Genomic DNA, 21,375 nt, shown 5'->3' on the forward strand with positions numbered 1-21,375 from the left:
ATTTAGACTTAGACAAGCCCGCCGGCTGCGCCGGCCCGGCTACGCCGGGGGGCTTGGCCTGCGGCGCCTGCGGCGCCTGCTGCGCGCCCTGGGCTACGCCCCTTTTTAGGAAAATAAAATATCAAAATCATATTGCTTTTTATTTCTTGTCAACATATGGTTCTGCGTTCTTTTTCCCATAATAATGCTTGGCAAAACTTACATCTGAATTTTCAAATTTCTCCGATCGAATGAAGCGGAACTTCTTTCTTATCGGTTTCTCGTAAAGAACCTTTATAAACTGTGGATAGTCTCTCTAACGATTCCACAGAAGTTTGATTTTTTTTTATTGAGTTTGTTACGCTGTTCTCGCAAGTCATCTATATAGGCGATTTGTGCTGGTGTTAAATTTCCGTTCAAAACACCCTTTTTATATTTTTTTAATTCTTTTTTCCTTTAAGTAATAACTTTTTTTTTTTTTTTACTTGCTTTTCTTGTTTCAAAACTTTGCGAATTGTTATAGTTTTTGCTTTGGCCTCTCTCCGTTCCTTTCTAGCCTCCTTCTGCATTCGTTCTTCTTCCTTAGCTTTTTTACGGTCCTCATTTTGAATACGCACCATTTCAATTTTCTTTAGACGTTCTTTCTCGTTTTCAATACGTTTGTTAACCATTAAGTCTTTTGCTTCTTGAATTATGTTAACGTTTTCTTCTATTTTCGTGTCAATACCCTTACTGATTTGGTCTCTTACTTTTTTAATAGCATACTGGTTAACGCGGTCTATTCGCCATTGAGCTTTAAAAGTTCTTTCAAGATAACTTTTTTGATAGTCTAGGACTAGGTGATCCGATTTGCCACCTTTTTTTGTAAAAATTTTGTACCCTGAGAAGTAATGTTTTTCAAACGCGTCTGAATTCTCTTGTGAAATTTCCTTATCGGATGCTTCGAGAGACTAAAAAATTTCATCACTATACTCGTAATTTTTGTCCTCTTTCAGTTTCTTATTAAATGTTAATAATTTTCGATGAAACATCTTTATCGATTCTCTCACTGAAAACGTATTGGTTTTGAGGTACAAATTTGGAAAACTCGAAGCTTGGCGGTGTAACCGATTTACCCCCAAACGCCTCTCGCCTCAGGAAAAAGAAATAATTTTAACAGATTTTTTTTTTTTTGTAATGATAATAATAATAGTAATAATAATAATGATAATAATAAAAATAATAATAATAATGATAATAATAATATATGTACATATATATATATATATATATGTATATATATATATATATATATATATATATATATATGTATATATATATATACAAATGTAGAGACATTGGGACAAATTATGGGAAAGGTGGAGGGGGAAACACGGGTCTTTATCTGATTATCGAGTTTATTCCTGACCGGTTTCGCTTACAATAGCTTCTTCTGAAGAAGCTATTGTATGCGAAACCGGTCAGGAATAAACTCGATAATCAGATAAAGACCCGTGTTTCCCCCTCCAACTTTCCCATAATATATATATACATATATATATGTATATATATATATATATATATATATATATATATGTGTGTGTGTGTGTGTGTGTGTGTGTGTGTGTGTGTGTGTGTGTGTGTGTGTGTGTGTGTGTGTGTGTGTGTGTATATGTATATTAATTTGGTCCATGTGAGGATCCTATACATGACGTTCAAAACTTATGCCATGGTAACCTTCGATTTTTTTTTCTTAGCCTGACTCACACCGACTCGCTCCCTGAGGTTACTCCCTCCTGTGGTTTTTCTGCCGTCAGGCGATTTTATTCAGCTGAGGGAAACCGCAAAATTGCGGCCGGGGATGAATGGGACGAGCGCCATTTCACATCGCTCCCCGTTCAAGATGGCGGAGGTCCGCGGTCCCCCAAAAGACCTTTCGTCGAGGTCGGACTTGGAGGAAGGGCCTTACATCCCATCATTTTGACGTGATGAAATGTAAGACCCTTCGCGTGCCCTTGGAGGAAGGGCATTACATTGCATCATTTTGACGTGATGCAATGTAATACCCTTCGAGAGGCTCTTGGAGTAAGGGTATTACATTGCATCATTTTGACGTGATGCAATGTAATACCCTTCGAGATGCTCACTCCTCATCCTCACCCTCACTCAGCGGCGCCATGCGACGGAGGAGGAGGAGGAGGAGGAGGAGACTTACTCTCTGCGCGTGGGACTTTAATTCTTGCCGTTTTCCTGGCAACATGCTTTTATCCTCGAAAAACATTTTTTTATTCTTCTCGCCCATTTTCCCCTTTCCGGGAACTTCGCTCCCCTCTCCTCTTGGTTGGGAGGGGAGCGGAAGACGATCCAAACTTCATCGTCTTTTAGTTCGGAGGGCGGATCCAAGCAGCACTTCCAGGTAAGGAGAAAATAGAAAAGCATCTCTTCGAAAATTGTCGTAACCCAAATCTTGTAGACTCGAGCGCCGAAGACCAGTATCCCGTGCAATCGCGCTCACTTGCCCAGATGGAGTGACACGACGAAAGAAATCAAGGAGTAACGTCTGCTTTGGGTTACGGTGATGAAACCGTGTCAAATGAACCTGTCTATTGCAGCAATGTACCTGTCAATTGCGTACACTCATTTTAAAAACAATGTTGACCTCATTGACAAGTTACGTGGAGAAAATATAACTTTTGATTTCAAACTTGTTATTTTTTATATTACTAATCTATTTACCCGAGTCCTAGTTTTAGATTTATTGATATTTTTAGAAGATGAATTAAAAAAACATGATATGACTTTCCTTGCCCACACAATAATCATTCTTATTAAACTATGTGTTTTGGATTAAAAAATTGAATTTAATGGTGAATTCTATATGCAGAAATTTGGGAATGGGGAATCCCCTGTCTCAAGTTTTGCTTAATTTGTATATATATATTTTTAAAGAGATATTTTACCAAATATTCTTCCAAAGAAATTAGATAGTTTGGTACCGTCTATTAAGTTTACTATGGAGATTGAACAGGATAATAGTTTGCCCTTTTTAGATGTTTTGATTTATAAATCTGGTGAGAATTTTAATTAAGTTGGATGTTTATAGGAAACCAACTAATGTTCTTTCATATATTCATTTTTACTCATCTTAAGACCAAAATATCAGTTTTTCTTTAATGTTTTTAAGAGCATTTAGAGTTTGCTACCCTGAATTTGTAGACACTGAAATATAATTTCTTTTTACATTGGAAATAAATTGAAATATCCCAAATATGTAATGGACTGCATAGAAAATAGCTAAGAAATATTTTATGGCTTAACACATAGACAAAAGTTCAGCAATAAAAACATACTTTCGCTTTCATTCCATGAGAATTTAATTAGTCTTTCTCATATTTTTAGCACCTTTGGAATACAAGTTGTCCTTAAAAATAACAATACTGTAAAAAGCCTATTGATTGAAAATTTACCTAAATGTCAGAGAAGGATGCGTTTATAGCATCCCATGTAAAGAATGTAATTTTAGATATATAGGTCAAACTGGTCAATATTTGAAATTGAGGATAAGCCAGCTTAAGTATAGCGTCAGAACAGGACAAATATCAGATGGATTATTTGTACATATGAGAGATTTTAATAATTGCATTGAATTGAATAAAGCTGAAAAATTTGTCTTACATAAAAACATTATGGAGAGGAATATTATTGAATTATGTTAAGAATACATTTGAGAACAACATGAATATGAGTTTCGGATTGTATAAATTGGATAATCTTATTATTAAAAAAGTTGTAGATGGTAGACATGTAACCTGACAACCTGTGTTGAGCTAGTCACAGTGGACCTTCCCTAGTTTCTTTTATGTTGTGTATGTACTGTATATAACGTCCTTATTTCTCTTGTTTATGTACTACCTTTGAAAATGTCTTAAATAGACGAAAACGTTCGGTTACCATGTTCTCGTTTTCCTAGTGGCTACTTGCATATGTATGTACACACACACACACACACACACACACGTCGGTCGGAGTGGCAGCGAAGTTCGGGCTACGGAGTTATCCAAGAACTTCGAGGATCACAACGACAAGGAAGTACCTTTGTTGTATTTATAGGGAAGGGGGAAGCTCGTGGTGTAATGGGAAGGTGATGAAAAAGGAGAAGGGGAGGGATTACTGAGGAAAATGGAAGGAAATGAGGAAGGAGATGACTGGGTCCAGGGAAGCCGACGCCATGTCAACAAACGGAGACCGGATAATAATGAAGACGAAGGGATTACCAAAAATGTAAAGATTAGAAATATAGATAAGAGCAGTGCAATGGAAGGTGAAGATAACTATTTACATGGATTTAAGGAGGGAGGAAATGACAACCTTCCCCGACTAGTAAATTTAGAGGAGAAACTAAAAGAAATGAATGAAAATTGGGAAGCTAAGTTCAACCAAATAAAATTAATTACTCAAAGAGTTGATAAGCTGGAAGAATTAAACAAGGAGAATCAAAACCTAACCAAAGAAATAGTAGAATTAAAAAGACAGTTAAGAGGAGTAAAGGATGAGAACGAGGAATTAAAGAGGAGTAATAAAGAAAATAAAGAGTCCATAGCAAAAGAGGTAAGTGGTTGGAAGAAAGTACAAGAAAACAATAAAATGGAATTTATAGGTATAGTGAAACAGCAGATCAAAGAACAAACTGAAAACACAGTTATTAAAGTGATGAGGGAGAAGGAGAATATAGTAAGAGTCTCGGCAGATAAAAATAAATGTATAATTATATTAGGGATGGAAGAGAAGTATAATCTAAATAGGACTACAAGAATAAAGGAGGAAAATGAAAAAGTAAATAATATATTAGAAGTAGTTCAAGAAGATGAACCAGAAATAGGGAAACAAATAGAAGAAATGTATAAGGTTCGGGAAATACAATACAGATAAGACTAGACCAATTAAGGTTAAATTCAGGTCACAAACGACAGCAGAGAATATCTTAGCAAAAACAGGGAAACTAGCAGACAGTGAACAATATAAAAAGATATGAATAAAAAGAGAAATGAATAAAGAGGAAAGAGAGGATGAGAAGACAAAAAGACTAGAAACTAAAGAAAAAATCGAGAAAAGAACAGTCAGAAAAAGAGGAATTCTATTGGAGAGTAGTGAATATGAAAGCAAGGAAATGGTTCATAGCAGAGGAAAACAGAAGGGAAACGGAAACCACAATGGAAGTGAGAGAAAATTAAAAGTGTCTTCCACAAATATAGATGGCTTAATAAGAGGCTTGAACGAACTGAATGATTATCTGAAAGAAAAAGAACCGGACATAATGGGAATTGTAGAGACAAAATTGAAAGGTCCACTACCACCCAACAGTGTAGGACATGGTGCATATGATTATTGGATTAGAAACAGAGAGGTAAAACAAGGGGGTGGAGTTATGTTCCTGACTAAGAAGGATATAAACGTGAGGAATGTCACATATGGAAAAAATAGAGTAGAGATGATTATGATGGAAGTAGAGGACAAGGATGGGAAGAGCAGGGAGTTTGTAGTAAATTATGTGCCTCCTAAAACGGCCTCATGGGAAGAGAGAGAACACAAAAGTATGTTAGGGAATCTCCACAGATAACACGGCCCGCACAGCTCGCCCACCCTCCCGCCCGCTCTCTCTCTCTCTCTCTCTCTCTCTCTATATATATATATATATATATGTATATATATATATGTATATGTATATATATATATATATATATATATATATATATATATATATATATATATATTATATATATATAATGTATTTATCCATGGCGAGAACGTACGTGTGGATGCAATGCTTTCTGAATGCAGTGTGGGGGCGTGGCCAGAGAAGGGATGGAGTGGCAACGTCGCTCTCTCCCGCTCATATGGCATGTCCACGACTCGAGGAAACGAAACCTTTGTATAGAAAAGATTGCTTTGATTTTTACCTCAGTGGTGGTGTGTGACAAAAATTTATAATATAATTATATGTGGCAACTACAGTTGTATTTTACAGGAAGGGGAGCTATGCTCGTGGTGCCCCGTCTTCATATCTCGTTTTATCCAGACTGTTTTTAAATTCGTGTATTGTTTTTGCATACACCACTTTCTCATCTAACTTGTTCCAAACACCTATTTCCCTGTGGGGAAAGCTGTTTTTTTCAGGTCTCTTCTATGACTGTCTTTCTTGATTTTCTTTCGTGTCCTCTTTTATTTCTACTATCCCATTTTATTAGACCCTCTCTATCAATAGTTTCTATGTCTTTCATGATTCCATAAGTAGTTATCAAGTCTCCTCTCTCTCTTCTTTGCTCTAATGTTTGTAGCTCAAGTTTTGCTAGTCTCTCTTCATATGATAGTTCTAATAGTGTTGGTGCCAATTTCGTAATTGCTCTTTGTATTCTTTCAAGTTTTGTTATATATTTTTTGTACTTGGTGACCACGTCGTCGCTGCATACTCCAATCTTGGCCTTATCAAAGTGACTAGTATTTTCTTCAACATTTCTTCGTCCAGGTATGTGAATGCCACTTTGATTGTTCTCAGGTGACATATTATTCATAATAATGACTCCCAGGTCCTTCTCATTTTCTACTTTTTTAATTTCTTCTCCCAATTTATATGATCCCACTATTCTTTTTTTGCATCTTCCAAATTCCATTATACTACACTTCTTAATATTGAACTCCATCTCCCACTTCCTACTCCATTCCCATACTTTATTGAGATCACTCTGTAGCGACTAACAATCTTCTTCAGTGTTTACTTTTTTCAACAATTTTGCATCATCCGCAAAGCTCATATAACTTTCAATTCCTTTATCCATATTATTAATATACATATAGCAAACATTATTGGGGCCAGGACTGTTCCTTGTGGAACTCCACTTATCACTTTATCCCAATTAGAGTGTTTGTCTCCTATCACTATTCTCATTTTTCTTTCATGCAAGAAGTCTTCCATCCACTTCAGCAGTTTGCCCTGTATTCCTCCTTCAGTTTCTAATTTCTTAAGCAACTTCTTATGTGGCACTTTATCAAAAGCTCTTTTCAGGTCTAGAAATGCACAATCAGCCCATCCATCTCTTTCTTGTATTACATCTATTAGTCTTGAATAGAAACACATTAAGTTTGTGACGCATGATCGTCCTTGTCTAAATCCAAATTGCCTTGTATTTAGTACGTTGTTTTTTCCAAATGCCTTACCCATCTAATTTTGATAATTCTTTCACAGATTTTTGCTATCGCACTTGTAAGAGAGATCGGTCTATAGTTAGTAGGGTCTTCTTTGTTTCCCCCCTCATATATTGGTACTGTATTTTCTCTGTTAGTTAATTCCAGCCTTCTTTCAAAATCTAGTTTGCCATTTCATCTGGTCCGTGCGTTTTTCTGACATCGAGATTACTCAAATGATTCATTATTTCATTCCTTGTTGCTTCTATCTCTTTCATAGGGGGGACTTTCTCCTCCCACCATGCCCTACACTGTTGGGTGGTAGTGGACCTTTCAATTTTGTCTCTACAAATCCCATTATGTCCGGTTCTTTATCCTTCAGGTAATTATTCAGTTTGTTCAAGCCTGTTATTAGGCCATCTATATTTACACTTTTAATTTTCTGTTACTTCCATTGTGAACTACTTCTAATATATTATTTACTTTTTCTTTTCCTCCTTTATTCTTGTAGTACTATTTGGATTATACTCTTCCATCCCTAATATAATTATACATTTATTTTTATCTCTATTCTCCTTCTCAATCATCACTTTAATAACTGTTTCCTTAGTTTGTTCTTTCATCTGCTGTTCCACTATACCTCTAAATTCAATTTTATTGTTCTCTTGTTCTTTTGTTCAACCACTTACCTCTTTTGCTATGGACTCTTTATTCTCTTTATTATTCCTCTTCAATTCCTCATTCTCATCCTTTACTTCTCTTAACTGTCTTTTTAGTTCTTCTGTTTCTTTAGTTAGGTTTTGATTCTCCTTCTTTAGTTCTTCCAGTTTATCAACTCTTTGGGTAACTAGCGTTAATTGGTTAAACCTATCTTCCCATGTTGCGTTAATTTCTTTTAGTTTCTCTAGATTTACTAGTCGGAGGAGGTTGTCATTTCCTCCATCATTAAGTCCATTGAAATAATTATCTTCACCTTCCATTACGCTGCTCTTATCTATATTTCTAATTTTTACTAATCTCTTCGACTTCACCACTATCGTCTGCCCCTCTCTTGCTGACACGCCGTCTGACCTCCTGGGCCCATTCGTCCCCTTCCTCATTTCCTTCCATTTTCCTCAGTAATCCCTCCCCTTCTCCTTCCCACTCCACCACGAGCTGTCCCCTTCCCTATTAATACAACACAGGTACTCCCTCGTCGTTGAGATCCACGAAAATTGTAGATTTTTCCGGAGTCCAAACTTCGTTGTCGCGTCGACCGACGTGTGTGTGTAATATATATATATATATATATATATATATATATATATATATATATATATATATTATATATATATATATATATATGTATGTATCACTGTCTGGGGTACTGGCTGAATATTATTGTGGGGTTAAAAGCTGCTCGGTTCCATGCAGCTGATATTTTAGGGTCTCAATGGGGCGTCCCTACGGACAAGAGTCACACATAATTTTGTCTGTGGTAGAGGAAGTCTCTGTTCATAGAGAAATTATGACACTTTTATTATACTACGACTGTCCCTCCGTTATGCTGTCCCCCCCACCCTCTTGTTACTGTCCTGTACCACTTCTCTGAATATTCACTTTCTCATTTCGCCGAACCCTGTGGTGGGGGAAACGACTACTGCCACCAAGTATTTCCACTTAAGTCGTATAAGGCGACAAAAACGGGATGGAGATTGGACTAGGCATCCTTCTCCCTGTACCTCCAAAGGTAACATTCCTTAAAAAAGCAAAGGTATAAGAGGATCTGGGAGTTTTCCAACCAGAACCTTAAGGTTTGGGTATTTTAATGTGCGTGAATGTGGTACAGATAAGAGTAAAATGGAAGAGATAGACAGTATATTTGTGAGAAGAAGGATGGATATGTTGGCATTGCTTGAAACAAAGTTGGGAGGGAGGGGCGAGTTTGAGTTTGGGAGTGTTGTTGGGAGGGTTTCAGGAATGAAGAGAGGACGAGGGAGAGAAGGGGTGGCTACACCAGTAAGTGAAGAGATAGGTAAGCATGTGGTGAAGTGGAAGGAGGTTTCTTCAAGGTTAATGTGGATGTAAGTGAAGCTGGGAAGGGAGATGTGGGTTTTTGTAAGTGCAGATGGGCCTGGTAGTGAGAAGAGTGTAGAGGAAAGGGATTTTTTTTTTATAGATTTAAATGAGTGCATAGAGGGTTTAGGGAGAAATGTCAATGTATTGGTTTTGGGAGGCCTTAATGCTAGGGTAGGAAATGAACCAGTAGAGGGAGTGGTTGGGAAGTGTGGAGTTCCAGGAAAAAATCGTAGTGGAGAGTTGAAGGTGATGTGTCTAGAGAGTTAATGATAGGGAACACAGTGTTTAGGAAGAAAGTCAAGCATAAGTACACATGGAAGAGGGTGGTGGATGGAAGGGTGGTAGATAGAGCATTAATGGATTATATAGTGGTAACCAGGAGAATAGTAGGAAGAGTTAAAGATGTACATGTTCTAAGGGGAGAGAGTGGGGAATATCAGATCAATTTTTGGAGGAGAGTTGAGAGTGAAGAATAGATGGAGAAAGAGAAAAAGGATAGAAGGTAGGGAGGTGTTTAGAGTGAACTGCTTAAATGAGAAAGAAAAGAAGTACAAGAAGAAGCTGAAAGAGGAGTGGAAGTGAAAAATAGAGTAGAACTAGGAGTGGAGGAGGAAAGGGGATGGTTCAAGGAGGGAGTCACAAGGTGTGCAATGATGGTGTGTGGAACAAGGAAGACGGGAGGAAATAGAAGGAAGGGTAGTGAGTGGTGGGATGAGGAAGCAAAGAAGGTTGTAGAATAGAAGCGAGTATTCACAGATTGGATACAAAACAGGGCGAGAGAATCATATGAGAGGTACAAAGAAAATAGAAAAGAGGTAAAGTATAAGATAAAGGAGGCAAAAAGGAGAGCAGATGTGATATTGGGTAAAAGTATGACAGAAAATTTTTAAAGTAATAAAAAGATGTATTGGAAAGAAATTAAAAGAGGAAGAGGAGGTGAATCAAGTAGAGAAGAAAAGGTAAAAGGTGCAGATGGAGAGATAATGGAAGAGAAGGCAATAAAAGGAAGATGAGCAGAGCATTTTTGGGAGTTGCTAAATGCGAGGAAGGATAGGGAAGGAAAGGTAGTTGCAGTGGGTAGCACTAAGAAAATGACTGTAATGAGTGGGAAAAATGGAGGAGAAACAAGGAAAGATGAGGTGAAGCCAGTTGTTAAGATGATGAGAGCAGGTAAGGTGACTGGGTTGGATGGGTGTCATGCAGAATGTCTGAAAAAAGGAGGTACAGCTGTGGTGGTTTGAGGTAAAGGTGGGACTTCGCCAGGGATGTGTTATGTTGCCTTGGAGATGGTTAAAGAAAATAGAGAAAAGTGGGAGATAATCCAATTGTTTGCTGATGACACTGCGCTTGTAGCAGTATCATAGGGCGGATTGAGGGAGTTAGTGACAGAGTTTGAGTAGGTGTGTGAAAGAAGAAAGTTGAAGATAAATGTGGGTAAAAGTAAGGTGATGAGATGTACAAGGGGAGAATGTAGCAGCAAATTGAAAGTGAGTATTAAGGGAGAGAGACTGGAGGAAGTGCATAGCTTAAGAAAAGGGAAAAGCAGGACGAATGTGGCGGGAAGGGGAGAGTGGAGGTAGAACATAGATTGAGAGAAGCAAGTAAATGCCTTGAGGGATTAAGAATTGTTATTAGAAATTAATGGTGAATGGGAGTGGAGTAAGTGGGGATGGAATGGGCAGGAGTGGATTTTATGCCTTGTTTTTTGGCTACCTCCCTTGTAAGGGGGAAATAACCATTGGTATATATATATATATATATATATATATATATATATATATATATATATATACATATATATATATATATATATGTATATATATATACATACTGTATATACATATATATGAAACATTGTCTTGTCTACGTTTAGACATCCACTGTCGAGGCCAACTTGGAAGTCCGCTTTTATTCTTTCTTGGACACTTCATTCTTGAGGTACTCAGCTGGGCTGGTATATTATTGCAGTCTGCCACCTGAGGTGCAAGTACATGCAGAATAGGTGGAGTTTTATTCAGTACCAGTCATTTCATTCAGTCTTTACACACACACACATACAGGGTTGTGACTCCAACTCTTGTGGGTGGGGAGTTGGGGGTATGTGTGCATGTAAGGTCACAGTATTACCCATAGATCGGTCATACAAGCTCTGAGCTCTCATCCAGGAGGTCAATAACTGTCAATCATGAGTCCAACATTTGACCCTACACCATGGTGAATGGTGAATATATATATGTGTGTGCGACTCCATTTCCTTTTTCACCCAAGACCCAAGTCCACCAGTAGGAGGGGGTAAAGATTGGAACAAGTCCCTTTCACACTTCGCGCATTGTAACTATGTGAGAAATTAGATAGTAGACAGTGACATCAGTCAGATAAATTTTATGGCTGTCGCATGCAGGACTCGAACCTACCACTCAGGGGCCGTTAAGACAACTGTGCAGTGCTTTAACTCTCTCAACTACTGAGACAAAACTCTTGGAACTTGAAACCATACTTTTTTCTTCTTTTTTTGACTGAGGCAGCAGTAAAGGTTGCAAGGGAAAGGACACTATAATACTGGATTCTTGATTCCAGTTCCACCATTAGAGATCTTACCTTGGGGCCACATTTGGCTGGTTTTGCTGTACATAGTGACTAAATCTTTGTTTACTTTCTTGATGGGGCACTTTGCTGCAAGAGATGGTTCTGATATTCAGTTTTGTCAGCAGTGGCAATTATTTTCTTCTGTACGAGGTTTTAGGAACTGCTAGTGCTGTCACAGTAGATTGTTCATGGGTTTGGGGGAGGTCTCTTTGCCCTTTTCACTTGGAGATGATGCTGATTAAAACAGTGATCCAGCAGAGATGCTTTGGATTTGGGAGGGGTGCTGCTTTTTTTTTAATATATATATTCCTCCATCGTAGTTCTTCTCATAATAAGAGTGACTTTGCTAGAAGTGGCTCCTCAGCCAGATGAGGGTGAGAGAGGACTATTTTTAAGATACCTATTCTAGTATTCTTCCTAGTTGGGGTGAACAAGTAGTCGTTCCTAAGTTGGGATGATCAGTCATGTACAGTGCTGCCAAGTTGTACTGCTCTCACAGTCCCAGTACTTAATAATTACTGGGCCTGCACCTCCTACCAAGTGAATTGTGACTTGTGGATTCTAAAGATCATCCGCACCACTCCCAGACAACTGGGTTGTGAACAGGAAGATTAAAGTTCTTGTTGGACATAAAGGAATTTTTTGACAGTGACTAAGTATAATCTCAGTCAGTCTCAGTTGTTGCCTTACATTTACCATCAACTTTCCTGGGGTGAGTTGAACTCAGGGAGCACCTCAAGGAGATGATGAGACAGCATTTGTTTTTCTCTAGGAAGAAGAGTCTGGAGGAATTCATAGCCTCCACGTATATGTCCTTTTGCAAGAAGATGCACTTCCACTCCAATACAAATTTAGTGAGAAGCACATCCTATATGTCACCTAATTATAATTTCAGGGTTATAACAGCATAAAATAATCAACGGTTGATATACTAACACATTCATCAAGGTAACTTGCATTTAAATAACTTCAGCTGTCTATATTTTACATAGATCCCGTTCATGCTACGTCTGAGGTATTGGCTGCATATTGTTGTGCAGTAGCATGCAGCCAATACTTTAGGGACTATATTCGGTGCTCCTATGGACCAGAGCCATACATCAGTTTATCTGTGTTAGGGGAAATCTCTACTCAGAGAAATAATGCTACTTTATTGTACTTCAACTATCCTCTATTATGCTGTCAGCCCCTCTTAATACTCCTGTACCACTTCTTTGAATATATATTTCCATTTTCATCTCTATCCCCAGCAGTAAGGGGGAAGAAAGAATACTGCCACTGAGTCTTCTCACTCAGGTCATAAAGGTGGCTAAAATAAGATGAAGGCATCCTGCTCTCTATAACCCTATGTATAGTTCTGGCAGGATTAGTTTGTTGAGTGTAGTTAGGAAGGCATATGGGACGGCTTTAATTGAGAGGATTAGGAGAGGAACAAAGGAAGTAATTGGTGAGGAACAGTGTGGGTTCAGGAAAGGTAGGGGTTGCATGGATCAGATTTTTGTGGTAAGGCATATGTGTGAGAAAGTTTTAGCAAAAGGTAAGGATGTCTTTTGGGCCTTTGTGGATTTAGAAAAGGTTTATGACAGGGTAAACAGAAAGGGCTATGGAAGGCTTTATAGATATATGGGATTGAGGGAAAGCTATTGAGGGCATTCATGAGTTTTTACAACAGTAGTAGAGCCTATTCTAGAATAGGAAATGGAGAAAATGAGTGGTATGAGGTAAAGATGGGACTGCGACAGGGATGTGTACATGGGTGGGGTGATGCAGGATGTAAAAGAGAGGGTAATGGGCAAATGACTGGAGATGGTTAAAGTAAATGGAGAAAAGTGGGAGGTAAGCCAATTGTGGTTTGCTGATGACAGTGCATTTGTGGCAGGGTCTGAGGGTATGAGATAGGAGAATGTTAAATGTGAGTAAAAGTAAGGTGATGAGATGTTCAAGGGGAGAATGGTAGTGACTTGGACGTAAATCTTAGAGAGAGGCTGGAGGAAATGGACAGGTTTTGGCATTTGGGGTTGCATTTGGCAGGAAAGGGAGGGGTGGTGGTAAACTGTAGACTGAGAAAAGCAAGTAAATGCCTTGGGGAATTAAAAAGTGTCATGAGAAATAGGCATTTGGGAAGGGATGATTGTGCTGACAGCACTGTTTGGGGCAGAGACCTGGAATTTATGAGAGGCAGAGAGGAAAAGTTTAAATATGTTTGAGATGAAATGTCTGAGAAGTATGGTAGTGATTACTAAGCTGGATAGCATGAAAAATTAAGAGGTGAGGAAGAGAGCTGGGGTGGAAAACGATATGGATGATAGGGCTAATGAAAGAGTATTGGGACATTTTGGACACATTGAAAGAATGAAAAAAGAAAGATTAGTAAAAGAGGTGTGGAAAGCTGAGGTAGATAGAGTGAACTTAAGGGGACAACTGAGGATGAGATGGATGAATGGGGTGAAAGGGACTTTGAGCAGGAGGGGAATGTCTGTTGAGCAAGGAAGGGAGTGGGTGGGAGATGGGAGGTAGGTAGTTGTTGTGTGAACAATATTTTGACACAGCCCAAAAGGGTTTCCCCATGCCCTCCCTATTTCTGCATGATGGAATGGAGAGATGGGGTCACCAATTAAGTGAAGTGGCCTTGCTCTGGATGCACTGTGTCTTGCTGTATTGCTTCTGACCCAGGGTATTGGGTGGGATACAGGGATGATCCATCATCCATGAGTAGCAGATGAAAGGGAGCAAAGAGTGGTGCAGGGGAGTGGGTTCTTGCTGTTTGACTTGGCTACCTCCCTTGTAAGGGGGAAAAAGCTCTTGGTATATACATAGATGTTTTACAGTATGACGTATATTTTGAATATAAAAGTCCAAAGTTGGGGAATCCATTTCTTTATTCAACTTTCTAAACCTGAATTTGTCAGTCTTTATACCAATGGGAACTCTCAACAACAAAGATGGAACCAATATATCCATTTATGCTTCTATGAAATCTAGAAATGTAATAAACTTCATTTGACTGTTTAAAGAAAGAGGGCATCATTAAAGAATGCCCAATATACACTTAACATCATTAATAAAACAGGTGTCACTAAGTTTTCATGCATGGAAAAAATGTGGTAACTCACATGAAACATACTTTATGAAATACTTAAAACTGAAAAGAAATATGACTGGCTCATATCTGCTGCCATTTAAGGTCAACATTGAACAAGAAAAAAATTAGAAATAGATTTAAAATTCAATTTCTTATGACGTGTTTAAAAAGGTCAATTGGTATCGTTGCTAACAGGTCACCAGCACTTCAATCCTTATGGACAATATCGTGCCACTGCCAAGAGACGTTTTACGTGCACGGCGTTGGTACAAAACGTTTATGAGTGGGAGAATAATATTTTTAAGCTATGGGAGTACTATAGTATCATGCCAGAGATTTGTCAGCTATAAAGCAGTTACAGTTTTGAAAAAAAAAGGGGGCCTCAAATTGTAAATAAGATATAACAAGGTGAGGATAGCAAAAAGTTCACCAGTAAAGAGGAGGAATCTGAATTCTGTGTCTGACAGAGAAACTACTGCATAATCTATTCCATGGTCACAACAGGAACCATTTGTGTATTTGTTATTGGCAGATGAATGGGTATCAGGAAAGATTCTTGTCAGATTATATGAAAGTGGTACCTCGGAAATAGAACTTATTCATTCCTGGAGGCCATTTAAGTTCTAAAAAGTTAAAGTCCTTAGGAATTGTTTTCTTTTAATTTGAGCATTAATGTAACATATATAGTAAAATTGAATTGTTATTTCTTATATCTTATCAAAGCAAATATGCAGAATGCAGTACTGTATGATACAATGGTCTTTGTTTGGGTTCCAAGAAAAGCTAAACATCTGGGACAAGATTTTCTTACAAAAACAATTTGGATTCCAAGTTGTTCAACCTCTGGGGCATTCAAATTCTGAGGTACCACTGTAGTTGAAATTTGGTTTGTTTGGATAAAGCAAAACAGAAATACTGGAAGGAGGAACCAGGGGGCCCACGCAGGTGTTATGAATGGAAGAACACTCAGTTATCTATAGTGAGGATAGCAAGTCTGTCATTCTCATGCCATATGGACGGGTACAGTGTGGGTGTCTATTTCAAGGACCGAAGAGTAGGTTGATATTATGGACAATATCACATTGCCTCAGAATAGTTTAAGTTATTGTGTTGATTTATTTAAGAGGGACAGGTGTGCATTCATGTATATATGCATATTATGTTTGTATATGGGTATATATGTGTATTCAGCCTGTGTATTCATAAGTTATGACAGTACTCATGTGCTATGATAGGTTTACATGATGTGGGGCAATCATAATTTGGAATGAAGTCTTGTCTCCTGTAGAAAGGTGTGGAAAGTTGATAAAGGTGTCAGTGTTGTTTCATTTAAAATTCAGCATTGTGTGATTGTTGTCTGAGGGAGTAGTTGAGGAAGTTGGAGGTTGTATGGTGTTATGTGGGTATGTTGTTTTAATAGACTGTGTAAGTGTGGTTTTCTAGTGACATGTGGTGTTGTAAAGAGGGTACCACATGATTAGGTAGAAAGGTGGTCTCTAATCAAGAGACAGCCATGTACAAAACAAGAGCATCCTGTTCTTAGGCATATTAGTGTTCTTGGTGGCAATTATCACACTATATGAGGGAGGTGGGCAACCACCAATATGATGTTATGGTATATTAATCCCAAGTTGGAGGGAGACCTCTTTGCTTCATACATGGAGAGGTATTATGGAGTCGGGGTAGGGATGCAACAAAAGTTGCTTTGAATTTGTCTTTTTCATCACAGTTCTCACTACAGTAAGGGTGACATTGCTAGGGTTGGCTCTCCAGAGAGGTAAGGGTGAAGGAGACTATTTTTAAGGCATCTTTTCTAACATCCTTCCCATGTGGGGTAAGCAGAGTGAATCTTAAATAGGGGTGCTCAGTGGTGCACTTTGTTGGCAAGCAATACTGCTCCCATTGTCCCAGTATAGGGCACTCACTGGGGCTGCATTACCTGCCAGGTGAATTGAGATCAGGGGCTTCTAAAGCATACCAGGAGCCAATGACAGATAGCTGTTTGTGGTGGTCCTGCAAGATGAACAGTGGAACTGTCCATTTTCAAAAACCCATCAACCCCCTCACCTCCTTAAAGAGCTGATACTCAGTCTTCATACTGGGCCCAAAATCTTCATCAATTCTAACTGCATTTCTTACACCTTTTCATGTAGGGAGAGGTGACAAATGGCAACTACTCCCCTCCCCTACAGTGACATGGAAACAGACTTAAGTTTCTTCCCAGAGAGACCAGTATGAGATTCCAAGGACCACTGCCAGCTACTTTAGGGCTGCAGGTTCCTAGTCAGTGAAACTCAAGGAAATGGTGATTACTATTATTATTTTAGAGATCATCTCCTGCCCCACCCATCACTGGAGGACTCGGTTGTTAATGGAAAAGGTGAAGTTACTGTTTGACAGCCGGAGGAAATTTCTTCAGTGACTGAGTATACTGTCAATCTCAGTCACTGACTCACACTTAGCATCAACTTCCCTCACAGGAGTTGATCTTAGGGGGTACCACAAAGAGGCAGTTGGTCTTCCTCCAGGAAAATTCCGGAAGAAGTCCTCGCCCCCTAATATATCTAAAAATATTAACAAAATCATTTGTCTGTAGGTTCATAACTTATTTTGTTTAAAAGGATCTATGCCAATGTTTGCAAACTATTAACCTTTACATATTCAGTTAGTAGGATATGTGCCTTGGATATAAAATGTGATAATTTGGTTCAGGTTTAACAAAAGCTGAGAAATTTACAAACTTTGTGAACATTTACATTGGGAATACATAAACAAAATCACATAATTTTTCCTATACAGTTTAAGGTCAGTATTAAAGTATTCCTGCAGTTCCGTTTTTTTTCAGTTTGATATATATTTGCTTGCTATCAATTTAGAACAATATCTTAATCCTACTAAACACCTTTAAAAACAATATAAATATGTTACAATGATTAGTAATTTCTTTGGAAATTGTTGCATCCTTAATATAAACAGTTACAACTCTTTCCTCACATCTGTTCCACCTTCATTTCACACACCTGTTGTGTTTTTACACTGCACAAGTTAAAATAATTTTTTTTTCAAATATTTCAGCTTTCATACATGCATTGAATCTTTCCTTACCAAAGCCATTCAAAATGAACTAAGTACATATATTTGTTCGACTTTGAAACTGTCACGAGTTGATATTTACTTCACTAAGCTCTCTCAAAGAAAGAGCTGCCTTATTTTATGGGGAGAACATATCAGAACGCTGGAAAGGAGGTGCTTGTACTAAACGTCAAGGTATGATCCCATATGGAACGTAATGAGAGTACTTAGGTGGGTGAGAACAATGAGTATATGGACAAAATCTATCATACCACAAAATAACTATTTTATATCGATCCATGTGTGAAATGAACAACCATACATAAAAATAAACAAACTATAAACCATGTGAATCTATGAAATATATAATGAAGGTTTGACTTAACCCTTTAATATGTCACTACCTTGCACCTTGGACACTGTTCAAGAGATCCGCTTCTTCGGAAAAATGATTCTCCAAGGTATTTAACATATTTGGATCTATCTCCGTTAGCAAAGCTCCCTGTGCATCTCCAGAGTCCAGAGAAATATCTCCTAAAATCTTTTCTTCTGTTGTGTCTGGACTGATACTCACACTCAGATTAGCTCCTAATTCATCTAAAGACTCTTCCCTAAATGAGCAACTACCCTGTGTCTCATCGCACAGCTTTTTTATATCCACAGCCTCCTCCACCTCCTTCAGGTACGACTGGCTTTCTCCCCTCTCTACATTCCCCTCTGTTTGTTTTTTCCTTCCTTCCTCAGCCCTCTTTGCATTCTCAGCAGTCCAAAGTGCATATGCCTCTTTGTAGGGTTTCAAGGGCACAACAAATACCGAGATGTCATCAATGGTTGCATGTTTGTCTTCACTTGTGCGCCAATTGCGTTCACGTAGTTTCCCTCGTGCTGTCATGACAAGGTCTTGAGCTGCGCTAGTATACCTGTGAAAATAAAAGCCACACATGTACATACATACATATACCAAAGGCTTTTTCCCCCTTACATGAGGGGGTAGCCAAAAAGAAAAAGGCAAAGAAACCACTCCCACCTATTCCATTCCCTAAATATTCCACTCCCCTCCACCCTCCTCCCTCTCATCTTGGCACCTCCTGGATGACGGGTCATCCCTGCATCCTGTCCACTGCCCTGGGTCAGAAGCAGTGTCGCAAGACACAGCACATCCACAGCAAGGCCGCTTCATAAAATCAGCGACCCCCCCTCTGTCCCCTCATGCAGAAAAGGAGAAGACAGGGAGAAATCCCTTCGGGCTGAGTCAAATTATTTCTCATACATACTTCCTCACCCCCCATCCCCCACCCACTCCCCCTCTTGCATCACAGCATCATCCATACACAACCCTTCTACATTCACCCCTATCTTATGTCCTCTCCTGTCCTTCCTCAACAGACATTCCTCTCTTTTGTAATGCCCCTTTTACCCCATTCATCCATCTCATCCTAGGACACCTCCTCATATTCACTCCTTCCACATCTGCCTTCCACACCTCTTTTACTAATCATTCTTCACTCATTCTTTCCATCTGTCCAAACCACCTCAATACTCTTTCATCAACCCTATCTCCCAACCCCCTTTCCACCCCTATTCTCCTTCTCACTTTCCTCATTTCTCACTCTATACAACCTAGTAACCCCTATCATACTTCTCAGACATTTCATCTCAAACACATTCAAACTCCTTCTCTCTTTCTCTCTTATGTTCCATGTTTCTGCCCCATACAGTGCTGTTGGCACAATCACTCCTTCATATAACCTTCTCTTAGCATCCATTCCCAGATGTCTATTTCTCATTACACTTTTTAATCCACCAAGGCATTTACTTGCTTCTCTCAATCTACATTCTACCTCCACCTCCACTCCTCCCTTTCCTGCCACATTTGCACGCAAGTATCTAAAACTATCCACTTCTTCCAGTCTATCTCCCTTAATGCTCACTTCCTGCCTGCTGCCACTCTCTCCTCTTGTACATCTCATCACCTTACTTTTGCCCACATTTATCTTCAGCTTCCTTCTTTCACACACTTTCTCAAACTCTGTCACTAACCTCCTCAATCCCTCCTCTGATCCTGCTACAAGCGCAGTGTTGTCAGCAAACAACTGGCTTATTTCCCACTTTTCTCCATTTTCTTTAACCATCTCCAATCCCTGACCCACTACCCTTGCATTCACCTCTCGCACCACACCATCCATGTATAGACTGAACAGCCAGGGCGACATAACACATCCCTGACTAAGTCCCACCTTTACCTCAAACCATTCACTCTCTCCATTTCTAATCCTAACACAAGCTTTGCTACTCTCGTAAAAACTCTTGACTGCTCTTAACAGCTTTCCTCCTATCCCATATATCTGCAGTACCTCCCACAGTGTCTTCCTGTCTACCCTGTCGTAAGCCTTTTCCAAATCCATAAAAGCCCAAAAAACATCCTTACCTTTTCCTATAGCTTTCTCACATATCTGTCTTACCACAAAAATCTGATCTACACAACCCCTACCTGTCCTAAAACCACACTGTTCCTCATCAATTACTCCCTCTGTTCCTCTCCTAATCCTCTCAATCAAGACCCTCCATCCACCCAGAATTCATTACAAAGCAGATGAGAACATTCCTTGAGGTTGCATCACCCCTTCATCAATTCAAGATCTCCTCTCCATTCCTCTCTTCTGTATTTTTACCTAGTTGTATTATACGGGAAGAGAACTATGCTTGTAGTGAGTGACCCGTCTTTGTATCTTTCAGCATCTAGTTTGTTCTTAAATTCTTGTATAGTTTTTGCACACATTGTTGCCTCATCCAATTTGTTCCAGGCATCTACCACTCTGTATGAGAAGCTGTTCTTTTCAGATCTCTTCTATAACTATCCTTTTTGAGTTTCTTTTCATGTCCTCTTGTTTTTTTTTTATCACACTTTAATAAATCTTCTCTGTCGAGGACTTCCATCCCTTTCATTATTCTGTAAATGGCAAGTAGATCTCCTCTTTCTCTTCTTTGTTTCAGTTTGGACAATCTTTGTTTGTAGGTAAATTTAGAGTGTGTTGGTGCCATCTTTGTCATTGCTCTTTGGATTCTTTCTAATTTCTTTATATTCTTTTTTGTACTGGGTGTCCATGGTGTTGCAGCATACTCCACTCTTGGTCTTATCAATGTGACTAATATTTTCTTTACCATTTCCTCATCCCAGTAGTCAAAGGCCACTTTCATTGATCTTAGTAAATTGTACTTTCTCTTCCCTGCTCATCAGACACTCCATGTGTATCCAAATCCCCTTTCACCTCATACATCCATCTCATTTTGAGTGTCGCTAGTTCATTATATCCACTTCTGCTTTCCACTCTCTTTGACAGTCTTACTTCATTCTTTTCATATCCAAACTCTCCTACCTCCATCAAGTCCAAATTCTCCATTCCATATGGTGCCATGAGCACAATCACTCTCTTGTACAG

General features: G+C 38.8%; 1 protein-coding gene and 1 long non-coding RNA gene across 2 annotated transcripts in view; one reads left to right on the forward strand and one right to left on the reverse strand.

Moving 5' to 3' along the window:
- Positions 1-21,375, forward strand: part of LOC143032799 (uncharacterized) — a 438,832-nt gene that overhangs the window by 148,105 nt on the left and 269,352 nt on the right. The window lies entirely within an intron of this gene.
- The window catches only part of LOC143032790 (protein phosphatase 1H), a 38,989-nt gene continuing 32,256 nt past the window's right edge, over positions 14,643-21,375 (reverse strand). The window contains exon 9 of the mRNA XM_076197836.1: positions 14,643-18,855. Within this exon, the coding sequence (XP_076053951.1) occupies positions 18,336-18,855 (520 nt within the window). The 3' untranslated portion in view covers positions 14,643-18,335. The remainder of the gene's footprint in view (positions 18,856-21,375) is intronic.

This window comes from Oratosquilla oratoria, chromosome 14, assembly GCF_046742065.1.
Source record: "Oratosquilla oratoria isolate Oo_2021 chromosome 14, ASM4674206v1, whole genome shotgun sequence".
Classification (NCBI taxonomy): Eukaryota; Metazoa; Arthropoda; class Malacostraca; order Stomatopoda; family Squillidae; genus Oratosquilla; species Oratosquilla oratoria.